At 32.4% G+C, this 11,968-nt stretch overlaps 1 protein-coding gene across 1 annotated transcript; it reads right to left on the bottom strand.

The window, feature by feature from the left end:
• Positions 1-416: 416 nt before the first annotated feature.
• LOC107414238 (rust resistance kinase Lr10) lies at positions 417-7,193 on the bottom strand. Its single transcript, XM_048461929.2, has 4 exons — positions 6,257-7,193; positions 5,380-5,418; positions 1,819-1,851; positions 417-1,658 (listed from the first exon to the last, which is right to left on the bottom strand). The coding sequence occupies exons 1-4, from the start codon at positions 6,996-6,998 to the stop codon at positions 556-558; spliced, it is 1,917 nt and encodes a 638-aa protein (XP_048317886.1). The 5' UTR covers positions 6,999-7,193; the 3' UTR covers positions 417-555.
• Positions 7,194-11,968: the final 4,775 nt, after the last annotated feature.

Below are 11,968 nucleotides of genomic sequence, written 5' to 3'. Positions count from 1 at the left end.
TATAAATTCTTAATACAGGACAAGTGGCAATTTTTTATTTTTTTTTATTTTTTTTTCCTGCTTGGTTTGGCAAGTATTTTAAAGTCATAGAATTAGGTATTGTTTGGTAATGCATTAGTTTTCTGTTTTTCGTTTTTCCTACCTAGTTGTGTGTAATTGTTTGTAAAAAATATGCATAAATTGGTGTTTTGATATGTATGCTAGTCCATTCCTGAGATCATGCGCTCATCCTATGGTTCTTATCAAGATGTAAAAGAAAGAAACACAAGGGGGATTGACTTTGGTTACACATCGCTCTGTTTCACATGCTGCTTTGGGGAACATATGGGATTTACTTTGTCCCCCTTGCATGCTTTGCTCCAATTATTCAATTTATGCTGAAAGTTAAAAGATGTCAAACATCAGAGGCTTCTTGCATATTTTTCTGACCCTAAATTGCAAAATTTAGCTTGTACCGTACAGCAATTGAAATTATTATTTTGTAAGATCAGATTGTTTCCATGTAGTTGGGAATTGAAAAAGTTCATATCAGAGACATACTTATTAAGTTTGAATTCATACAATCGCACTGGAAGAATCAGATGGAAAACTTGAATTTGAAGTAGAAGAAAAGATCCGCGGCTTTGGTGGCATTTGCAAGGAATCAAGACTTCCTTCCAACATTTCTATGACTTTACTCATGGCTGGTCTATCTGAAGGGTCAAGTTGTGTACACCATAAACTCACCATTATCATCTTCTTCACTTCAATTTTTTCAGCTTCGTTCATTATTATCTTTAATCCAAGTTCTTCATCTAATTTAAGACGCTGGTAAATCCAGTGTGGAAAATATATTTCACTACTATGATCAGCACCGACATTCACATTCTTTCTCCGTCCAACCATTTCCAAAACCATCATTCCATAGCTATACACATCAGATTTGTGTGAAACCCCTCCAACTTCTCTACAATGTAGTTCAGGAGCAACATATCCAATAGTCCCTCTTGCATCCAGCATAGAAATAGTACTCTGTTTTCTGGTACATACTCTAGCAAGTCCAAAATCAGATATTTTTGGTGAGAAATCTTCATCTAGAAGAATATTATGTGGCTTTATGTCAAAATGCAGAATTCGTGTATTACAACCACGATGTAAATATTCGAGCCCTCGAGCAATGCCAAGCGAAATTTGAAAGAGTGTATCCCATCCCAATGAATGATTGTTGTTGAATATAAATTTCTCAAGAGATCCATTAGGCATGAACTGATAGATGAGAGCTCTTTTTTGACCCTCAAAACAGAAATCTAATAGAGAAACAATGTTGACATGGGAAGTTCTGCTAATTGTTGCCACCTCGTTGATAAATTCTTCTCCATTACCTTTTGATTCATTCAACACCTTTACTGCAACAAGACTGTTATCATGTAATTTTCCTTTGTATACACCACCATAGCCCCCTTGGCCTAATTTTTCTTTGAAGGAGTTGGTCATTTTCTTGACATCAGAATAACTATATCTTCTAACTCGTACAGGTCCATAGTTCCTTAGAAAGGCCTCAATATTTTGATCAGTTTGATTCTGCTTCTTCCAAAAACATATGGATTTATTATATTTGAATTTCCTTATGCAGCATATCACTATCACAATTAGAGCCCCAACTCCAGCAACTGTTGTGGCTGCAATCAAAGAAAATTTTGAGGCAAAAAGAGTAAGTGAACTTTTAGCGAGCAGACATTTTAGTACTTGTAACAATTTTATACAAACCGAAGAGATAAACGGTTATCCAGGCCACAAATAGCAAGAATTAAGTAACTACTTATATTTATATTTAATTACCTATTGTTGCTTTGAAAATCTTGTTTCCATTTCCTGCAATTGCAAGATTGCCATGTCATTAGAACAAGCTCAGAAAAGTATACATATTAAACCACCAGAGATGCAAGAGTGGATTTTCGTAATGCAAAAGTAAATACAGACAACAAGCCGCAGGTTTCCAAATTAACTAGATAATAGATTTTCTTTTAAGGCAACCAGAGCATAGTTCGTAAATGTAATTTGTTTATTTATTTTATGATAGTCACATTGTAATTAATATATACATACATATATATATATATATATATATATATATATATATATATTCTGCACTCATAACAAATTGGCTATGCATATCTTCTACTTTTGAGTTATCGACACCTGATGAATTCCGCATATTAGTTAACCAATTACATAATTCCATTCTTTTTTCTTAAAAGAAAAAAAAAAAAAAAAGAGAAAAAAAGAAAGTTCAGTAACTTAGAAATAAACAGAAAAATGATACTTTATTCTCATCATTGGAATAACATCCAACAGTACCCCCTGCATAGTTGCACTCATCATTGAAATGATACTTTTTAATCGAGTGCTTTCTCCATATGCAGCAAATTTTAGTCAAGAGAACCTCGATGACAGCAACTGCGGTGATTATGATCAAACGGGAAACAAAATATATGTGTGGCTATATACTGATGTAAAATTTAGAACAACAGTACGAATTGAAAATTGGAATATGGGTGGAAAAGCTATAAAGATATCCTCATTGTGTATATCAATATATATATGTATATATATAGGGGAAAATTATTAAATCCACTCCTATAGATCGGTGAGTATTTAGTTTAAACTTGCATGTAACGCCCCATCCGTACTGATGTCTTGCTCAATTGCCCAAATCTCATTTGATGATTGTGACCCGATGTTAAAAACAAAAAAACACAATAGGCTGTTGTATGTGACAGGCAATATTAATCAAACATATATCAACTGCATTAAGCTAATATGTAATGCCTCATCTACATTAGCATGCCTAGGCCCTGCACTGGCCCATAATAACCCTTGTAGCCTCACATAGTTTCGTCTTGGTCATCCACACTTCCGAACGGATACAGACTCTAATATTATCTGTAACGCTCACCCTTGCAGCCTCACATGGTTTCACCTTTGTCGTCACAATCCACCCCTTCTCCATTGGCATCTTAATCTCTTGCTACACAAATTTTATTCAGATTTCCTAAAAGGTTATCTATACTAGGATTGCTCCTACTGGAGCACACTTAACTTTATAATTCTTTCGAACTTTGAAACTAATCCATTTAAAAAGGTCTCTATTGTGAAGAAAGCTTATACTTTAAATTTGACTCATCATTGCTCTTCACATAGGTTTACTATGGTCGTCATTATCTGCCCCCTCCCCACTCGTGTCCCACTCTTTTACTCCATCGATTTTATTTAGATTTTCTAAAAGGTCACTCATTCTAAAATTGCACCCTCTAGACACACTTAATCCTAGAAATTTTTAGAATCCTGAAGCCAACCTCTCTAAAAAAGCCTTAATTGTTAAGAGAGTGACTATTTTAAATTTGAACTATTACCATTCTACACTTGAATAATGTGGGATTGGACATCAAGTAGCCTACTAATGCTCCGCATCCTCGTACATTGGTGGTCACAAGAACGGTGATGGATCAAATGTAAAGCAGAAATTCTCTTAACAATTAAGGCTCTGCATCCTCGTACATTGGTGGTCACAAGAACGGTGATGGATCAAACGTAAAGCAGAAATTCTCTTAACAATTAAGGCAATCTATCTTACTGGCAAAAGCTACTTAGTATTCAATCTCACATTGCCTGAGTGTAGACTGGGAAAGGATTCAAATGTAACGATAGTCATTACCATAAAGCCAAGGCCTTTTCAAAATATTTGGCTTTAATCCAATCTCATATCATTGTAATGTAGATCAAGGGTGTAGGTCAATGGATGATCAAATGTAACGATAGTAACTCTTATAATGCCGTGACCTTTTCAAAGCAGTTGGCTTCAAGGTTCAAAAGAACTTCGAAGTTAAGCGTGCTCAGGGCAGAGTAGTACAAGGATGGATAATATGTGGGAAGCTTTGAACAAAAATCTCATACTGAGTGCGGTGGCTAAATTTGGGACAATATCAATAGAAAGTGATAGGTCTGCTAGTGGAGGTAAGATATTACAAATGGTATCAAAGCTTATATGTAGCTGGAAGTGTATCGGCGAGGAAGCTAGGCCTCTAAGGGGGTGCTGTATTGACTAGTGTGGAAGGATACAAGGCACTGGCAAGCTACTTGGTGTCCAATCTCACATTGTTTGGGTGTAGATAAGGGGATGGTTTAAACGTAAAGATAGTCACTCTTATAACACCAATGCCTTTTTGTAACAATTGACTTCAGGGTTCCAAAGAACTTGAAGTTACGCTTGCTCAAGTGAGGGTGGTATAACAATGGGTGACATTTTAGGAAGCTTTGAACAAAACCTTAGACCGAGTACGGTGGCTAAATTGGGGACAATATCAACAAAAAATTACAGGTCCTTCAATGGGCGGGGTGTTATAATTTCACACCCGAACGATGTGGAAATAAATACTAGGTATCCTTTGTCATTAAGGTAGCATGTAAGTGCCCTACATCCGCCCACATATATTGTTACAACCTCACATAGTTTTGCCCTGGTCGTCACAATCCACCCCTTTAGAAACGTAATTGTTTAACACTAGGGAGATGTGGGATTGGACACCAGGTGCATTTGCCACTAAGTTAGCCTGTCAATGTCTTGCACTTACTCACATTTACCATTATAGCCTCACATAGTTTCATCCTGATCGTCACAATTCGCCCTTTTGGAGCCCACTATCATCACTGACACACTTCAGATCGATACATGCTATAATACCATCCATAACATCCCACCCTTACTAGTATCATTGCTTTCTTACTCTACCAATATTGTCCCTAATTTAGTCAATGTACTCTAGATGATATGGAATTTTTTATTCAGACTTCTTAGGAGGTCACTCATCCTAGGATTATTACGCCCACTAAAGCATATATAACCTTAGAATTCTTTAGAATCATAATGCCAATTGCTCTAAAGGTGCCTCAGTTTTTAAGAGAATAACTACTTTACATTTAAACCATCATTGTTCCATATGTAGGAGATGTTGGATTGAAAACCAAATAGTCTTTGTTAGTAAAATAATCTGTCAGTATCCCACACATGCCTACACTTACCCTAACAACCTCATCTAATTGGTTGTCATATTGTAGCTAAAATTCCTACCTCAAGTTATAAAATATTAGTCAAAGTAAAATTAGCTCAGTTGATATGCCCTCACATCCACACTAATGAAGTTGTGAATTTGAAACACTATGCCCTCTCGTTTTTAGATTAGAAATCATAAAAAGAAAAGAAAAAAATTATAAAATGTTAATAATAATAATAATAAAACCCTTTTTAACTTAATTTATATATTCACTAATTTAAACAAATATTATTCATTAAAAGTAGTTATGAATCTTATAAATAATAGAAGAATTCAAGAGTTACGTTACCTGTTCCAACTTTAAGGATTGTCATGTTACCAGTCTTTCCTGTTAAAAAAGAATACCAAATCTATTAAAAAATAATAATAATAGAAGATTAAAGAAAGAATATCATAAATGTTATACCATATTTATAACTCAGAAAAAAGAAAAATAAACATAACATGAACAAAATTATAATCTTCCTCTCTATTTAATTATCAATTAAAACTGTAATTTATTCACAAAAAGAATTAAAACTGTAATTTGGCAATTTAGATTGTCATTGTTTTTATTTTTTTATTATTATTTTTTGTTATATAATTATATGTAATTTGCTTATATCAAATATTAATAAGTGGTAGTTATGATTTGTTAGATATCTTAAACAACTCAACAACTTGAAAATAAATAAATAAATAAATAAAATTAACATAATTTATAGTTGTGTTCAATTTTTAGAATTTTTTTTACTCAAAATTTTTTTCTTCCTTAATTTGATAGTTAACTTAAATATCTAAAAAATTCAAACTATTATTAATTAACACTTGACATAAAAAAATGAATAAAAATGGCACTAGTTGCAAAATATTCTTTTATGTAAGGTAAGTACTTTTAAGTTTTCTATTTTTCAAAAAAAAATTATTTTCATTATCTTATAATATATGTATATATATATTTTTTCAGACATATAAATATAAATATATAAAGGTGATGCAAGAATTTTTAAAACATATATATATATATATATATAGTTTTTCAGAAACCTTTATATTTCAATTTGTCATGACTAATCTTATGAAAATCATTATTCCAAAAAAAAAAAAGAAAAAAAAAGATGCGAGGGAAGAGTAGAAAACTCGTGATAGGTAATAATGGGGAGAGAAAGTGTTTTAAGGTGGCTTACCCTCTGTGCAGTTTGTAGAATGTGTTCCTTCGGGACAAAAGCATACAGTACGTTCGTCTTCAAATCCGCATTGGCCACCGCTTGTTTTACATGAGTTGGAACATCCATCTCCATACCATCTTAAAGTGAAACCTTTCTTCAACAATTGAGGGTAATCAACAGTTTTTATGGTTTGATTGGAGAAGCCTCCCTCCAAATCAATAGGTACACCCACTTGCCGCTCACAGCCCTCTCCATAACTCAACTCCTTATCCTTAACGACCAACGCAACATATGAAACATAAGTAGCATTGGATTTGCAAGGAATCAACTTCTTCTCAAAACTGAGAGAAAATGATTCATTGCATCCATAAAAGAACTGCAAGTTAGCATGAGTGGAGCTGAAATACATCGGACCGCCATCGAAGGCGAAATAGTGAGAAGGAGCATAGCATGTAGCATCCACGACTTCAACATCCACCAAACGCAGTGACTGGTTTTCATACGAGATATCTTCGACAAAGTAAGGGCCTCTTGAGGTCAAATATACAGGTTTCCCTTCAGAGCACTCAATTTTAAAGCCTCGCAGACCACAAAAGTCTAACCCGGTATCTTCGATATAAAAAGGGTAGCTGATATTGGGGCCGCTGCCGCAGTTTCTTGGTTTACAAGCTCCATATCTTGACTCCGCTGATACAGGTAATAAAAGTAGTAAGGTGCAAAAGATAATAACGCTAATCTTTAAGAGAAAGAGTATTTCCATAGCATTCAGCAACTTCTGTTCTTGTTTGGATTGAAATTGTTTTTATAAGAACTGGCGGAAGATTAATTATGAGGATTATATACCTATATTGGGGAAGGAAATTATGAGGAATATGCTATGTGCGAGACCAAAATGCATTTAACAGATTTAAAATATATAAAGTTAAACTTGCTTCGTTTTTTTATTCAACGCAAACTCAAGTCAACTTTATAATGACAGGCTGGGCGTGAATATGAAATGTTTTATTATTAATATGTACATATATATATATATATATATATATATATATAACTCTCTTACAGTGCAAACCCTTTCCGTACCATAAGAGATACACCATCGATTTCTTGTCCACAATAATAGACTAATGTATTTTTTAGCAAAATTTAATATTTATGTGTATATATATATATATTGTTTTCTCAAAATGAAAAAAAAAATGTAAATGCCGTTTAAATTTCAAAGTCAAAATCATTAAATGAGAAAATAGTAATTTTTTCACTGAATTATTTATGAAAATACACAATTTGAATAATATTGGAACCATCAATAGAAAAAAAGAAAATAGAAAAGAAAAATATAATACATAGATTTAAAAAAATATTTTCTTTTTAATAATTAATAGTTTTCTTTCATATATTAAAAATATAATATACATTGAATCACGTGAACCACCTTATCCATTCTAAATAACATGCATATTAAAAAATTAAAGTTGCTAGTTTTAATATTAAGAGGATTTGAAGAACAATATTGTAATATTGTATTGAGAAGATGGGTTGGTTCCAAAGTATCGGAACAGATAGAAGAGGTATATGGAACGAAGAGACAGAAAATGAGAACCAAACGGATTAAGAGAAAATTATTGAGCGCGGCAGAACAAGAGGAGAGAAATTATAATTGCTTAAATAAATCCAATTTTTCTACATCCAAACATTGGTGACCATTACGAGTGGAATCCATATTTATTTATCACTTACTAGCAAGTTAATACTAAGGGTTTACCATCCCACTTAGACTTTTAGTTTTTTAAAAGTCAAAGCTCTTTTAAACGCAACTAATTACTAATTGATATATAAGTATGGATGCTAGTTAATACTAAGGGTTTACCATCCCACTTAGATTTTTAGTTTTTTAAAAGTCAAAGCTCATTTAAATGCAACTAATTACTAATTGATATATGAGTATAGATCTCATAGTCATCAATTATAACAAATAGCAATGCTCAAATAAAATGGCTTTATAAGTTATAAGCTTGTTAACTTATCTCTTCAACAAATAAGGATTGAGTTTGACTTAGATGGCTATTAAAAGTTCTTTGTGGGAAAAAAACAGAGGTAGGTAACTTATATTTATGGACAATTAATTCCTTTTAATCCATAGCCAATGTTGATACAAGCCACATCATTCATCTTCCTGCGCTGGAATATGTGCATTGAATCAAAAGTAGTACATAATTTTCAGAGATGAATATTCAGCTTGAGGATCATTCCAAAGTATTAACAACTTTTTCTCCCTCTTTCTGGGCTAGTTAACTAGCATCAAGGAGTGGACAACAATAATATGCATGATTCAAGAGAGAAAATTTCAGGAACAAAACCAACCATACATATTATGGACACCAAAGTATAAATTAATGTATGAAAAGTGTGATAAAGCTATGTACGTAATTCGGTATCTACAAGTACTTTGTCTTAATTAAGTACTAAAAATCTATATGTATGTATATCTATATATATATATATATATATAGATTGCCAATAGAAAATATATTTGCCCAAAAACTCACATTCTTTGACTAGAACAACGCTAGACAGGTCGTTGATGAATTACGCGCAAGGACGAGAAACCGAAAATTGTTGCTTTATGGTATTAATTTCAACACATGGGGAATGGACCTACATAAGAAAACGTGACAGACACGGCAGGCTGACCATTAAAGCCTCCGATCTCTTTCTGTATAACTTTTAACAAGATAGTTCATCCTACCACACCTAACTCAAACCTTCAAAAATAAATGCATAAATAAAAAATCTTTACTCCTCTCAAGTGCTTCTAGAATACTTTTGGGAGTTTTTTACCATGGTCCTTGCCAGCCAAACTCCCTTTCCTTTTCTTGTTGGCCATGACTCGTTACCAAACTCCCTTTCCCTTTCTTGGCGGCCATGACTCGTTACCAAACTCCCTTTCCCTTTCTTGGCGGCCATGACTCGTTACCAATGTGAATGAAGATTAAACAATTTCAAATTTTATTCCATAAGAAATCAAGCATCTATTCATGATACTTTTTGTATATTGCAGTTGTAAGATTCCTACATAAAATATTATGTGTTCGTCTCGTGTAAATAAATAACGCACAATTTCCAGCTAATTTACAATATTGGACTTAGCTCCTAGTTGGATGCATAAAAGGCAGATTGGAAACAAAATTGACAAACGTGCTTGAAAAATTATACATATTCTACTGCAAACATATATTTCTCTTTTGAAATGTTATGGCTCATCGTTAACATTTTTTAATTAGTAATCAAACCAAGAAGTGCATATGGATAGGCTTAAATTTAAACTAAATGACAGGTTTAAATACAAGTACATAGATGTTAAAATGCTGAAAATAATACAAGTACAATACTTGCATCATTAGATCCATGCACTAATGAGATAGAAGAATCTGTTGGCAATCGTGGAGGAGAAGACAACTATGGCTTGGTTGATACTTGTAAAGAATCAAGACTGCTTCCAATATTCATTGTTGGCCGGTTTGAAGGATCAGTCCGTATACACCATAAATTCATCGTCACCAGCTTCCTCACCTTTGCATTGTCCTCTTGGTTCTAAATTCTCGTAATTTCAAGTTCATCATCTAGCTCAAGTCATTTGCAAATCCAGTGTGGAAAATATTGTTAAATACTTTGTCTTACATCTGATGCTAATTTATACTAATTAAATAGCCATAGACATTGTGAAAAAAAAAAAAAAAAAAAAAGGTCCACGAGTAAAACATTTCATCTATGATTATCCATGCATTTCACAAATAAAAAAACGAAGTGCCCAAAAAACCCATACCTTTTTGGACTTTAAAAAAAAAAAAATAAATAAAACACGTTCTTTGACTATTAAGTGTAAGCAGTTACATGAGTTGAGACTCAAGGATAGGAAATTGAACGTCGTGTTAACCATTAAAGGATAGCACTAACTATACGTTCAATGACAATGACAATTACACGTAGATGAAGAGCATGTAGAAAAATCTTCCTGTTGGTATTAGTTGCAACACTATCCAAAAGTTGCTAGTCCCCGTCCCCCCCTCCTCTCAGAATGTGCATCTTATTCATATGGCAGTACCTAAGATTTAGAATCTCCTGTACAAATTTTAAAAGAATGCCTTTATTTATTTATTTATTGTAAACCGCTTTCTTTTATTTGGAAACATAATAGAACAAATAATAATTAAAAAAAAAAAAACAAATAACAACAACAAAACAAAACAAAACTAAAAGTTTATAGAGAAGCTAAAAAAAATAGATATTGATTTATGAGCACATTGACAAAAATTTTATAGCTGTATTATTTATGGAGAAGAGCAAAACCATATAAACAAAATTGTAAGGCATCCAATCATGGAGTTGATGAAGTTTTTATTATTATTATTATTTATTTAATTTATTTTAATAAGAGAAAATTTGTCTAAAAGCTATTAATTTTGGTTTGTTTTTTTTTTTAGATCTAAATAAAATATTTATTTTCTTTCTTCAGCCAATGACTATTGATTTTGGTCTTTATATATATATATATATATATATATATGTGTGTGTGTGTGTGTGTGTGTTTAAACTAGTTATATGTAAATTAATTATCTTTTTTTTTTTTTTAACCTATCACTTTTCATAAAATAAAATATAAATATATTCTTATTAATTATTTTCGTGAAAAGTGCCATATACTATGCATCATTATAGAAAGCCTCAATCATATTTTAATTGTAATCATTTCGGTTTCAAGAATGATAAAAAATAATTTTGTTCGTTTAATACACTTTATTTTAAAAATATATATATATATATATATATTAATCTAATATTTATTGTCTTTTTGGATCCTTTTTATTCCAAAATTTTGTTCCCTTTATATTAAAACTGTCCTGTTTATTGCGCATTCATTCACCCATAAACTTAAATTGGCACACAACAGCAACGTGCTAATCAACTGAAAACATTTGGGATCGAACAAATTTCTGGCTCATACCGGAACATGTCTTTGGATTTGATGAGATAAGAAAAGGTATAGCAGAATGACAATATATATATATATATATTTTACATGAAATACATACATATATATATATATATATATATATATTTTACATGAAATACATGGATCTTCACTGCACAGCAATGCAAGAATCTAACTTCAACTAAACAAACCTTTCAGGCTTTCAGCAAGCATTGCTAAGCCTTCTTCGTAAAGTTTTTCCACAATTCCAACACCCACAGGCTTTCAAGCTTACATAGGATATCTTCCTCAAGAACAAAGTCCTAAGCTTGCTCTGCTTTTGCCCCTGTTCTTAAAGCTTCCTGAACAGTGATCCATCAAATGCAATAAGAAACAACTAAGTTTTTTTAGAGACTCAGGCCATCAGACAAAAAGTTAATCTCATCTCTATGCTTTTACCACTGTGAATGAAGATTTATGGCGGAACTTTCAATGCTTTGCAGCAATAACACATTTCGACGAGTATTGACTTGTAGGCTGTCCAAATGCAAAATACCTTTCCCCTTAACCGGTTTAATACTTGGTTCTTCACTAGTGGACATATGGAGACTTGATTTCAAGGAACATTCCCTGGTTTCTAACTTGTAAATTCATATGTTGTCCAAGTTCGTTGAAAATAAAATTTGCTTAGCAGGACAATCTGCTATTCACATACTTTTGGGCAACACGGATAAACCCTACAGGCATTTCACTAAGATATG

The sequence above is a fragment of the Ziziphus jujuba genome, chromosome 12 (genome assembly GCF_031755915.1).
Source record: "Ziziphus jujuba cultivar Dongzao chromosome 12, ASM3175591v1".
In the NCBI taxonomy this organism is placed as follows: domain Eukaryota; kingdom Viridiplantae; phylum Streptophyta; class Magnoliopsida; order Rosales; family Rhamnaceae; genus Ziziphus; species Ziziphus jujuba.
Note: the sequence above shows the minus strand (reverse complement) of the source record. Positions and strands in the feature narration are given on the sequence as shown.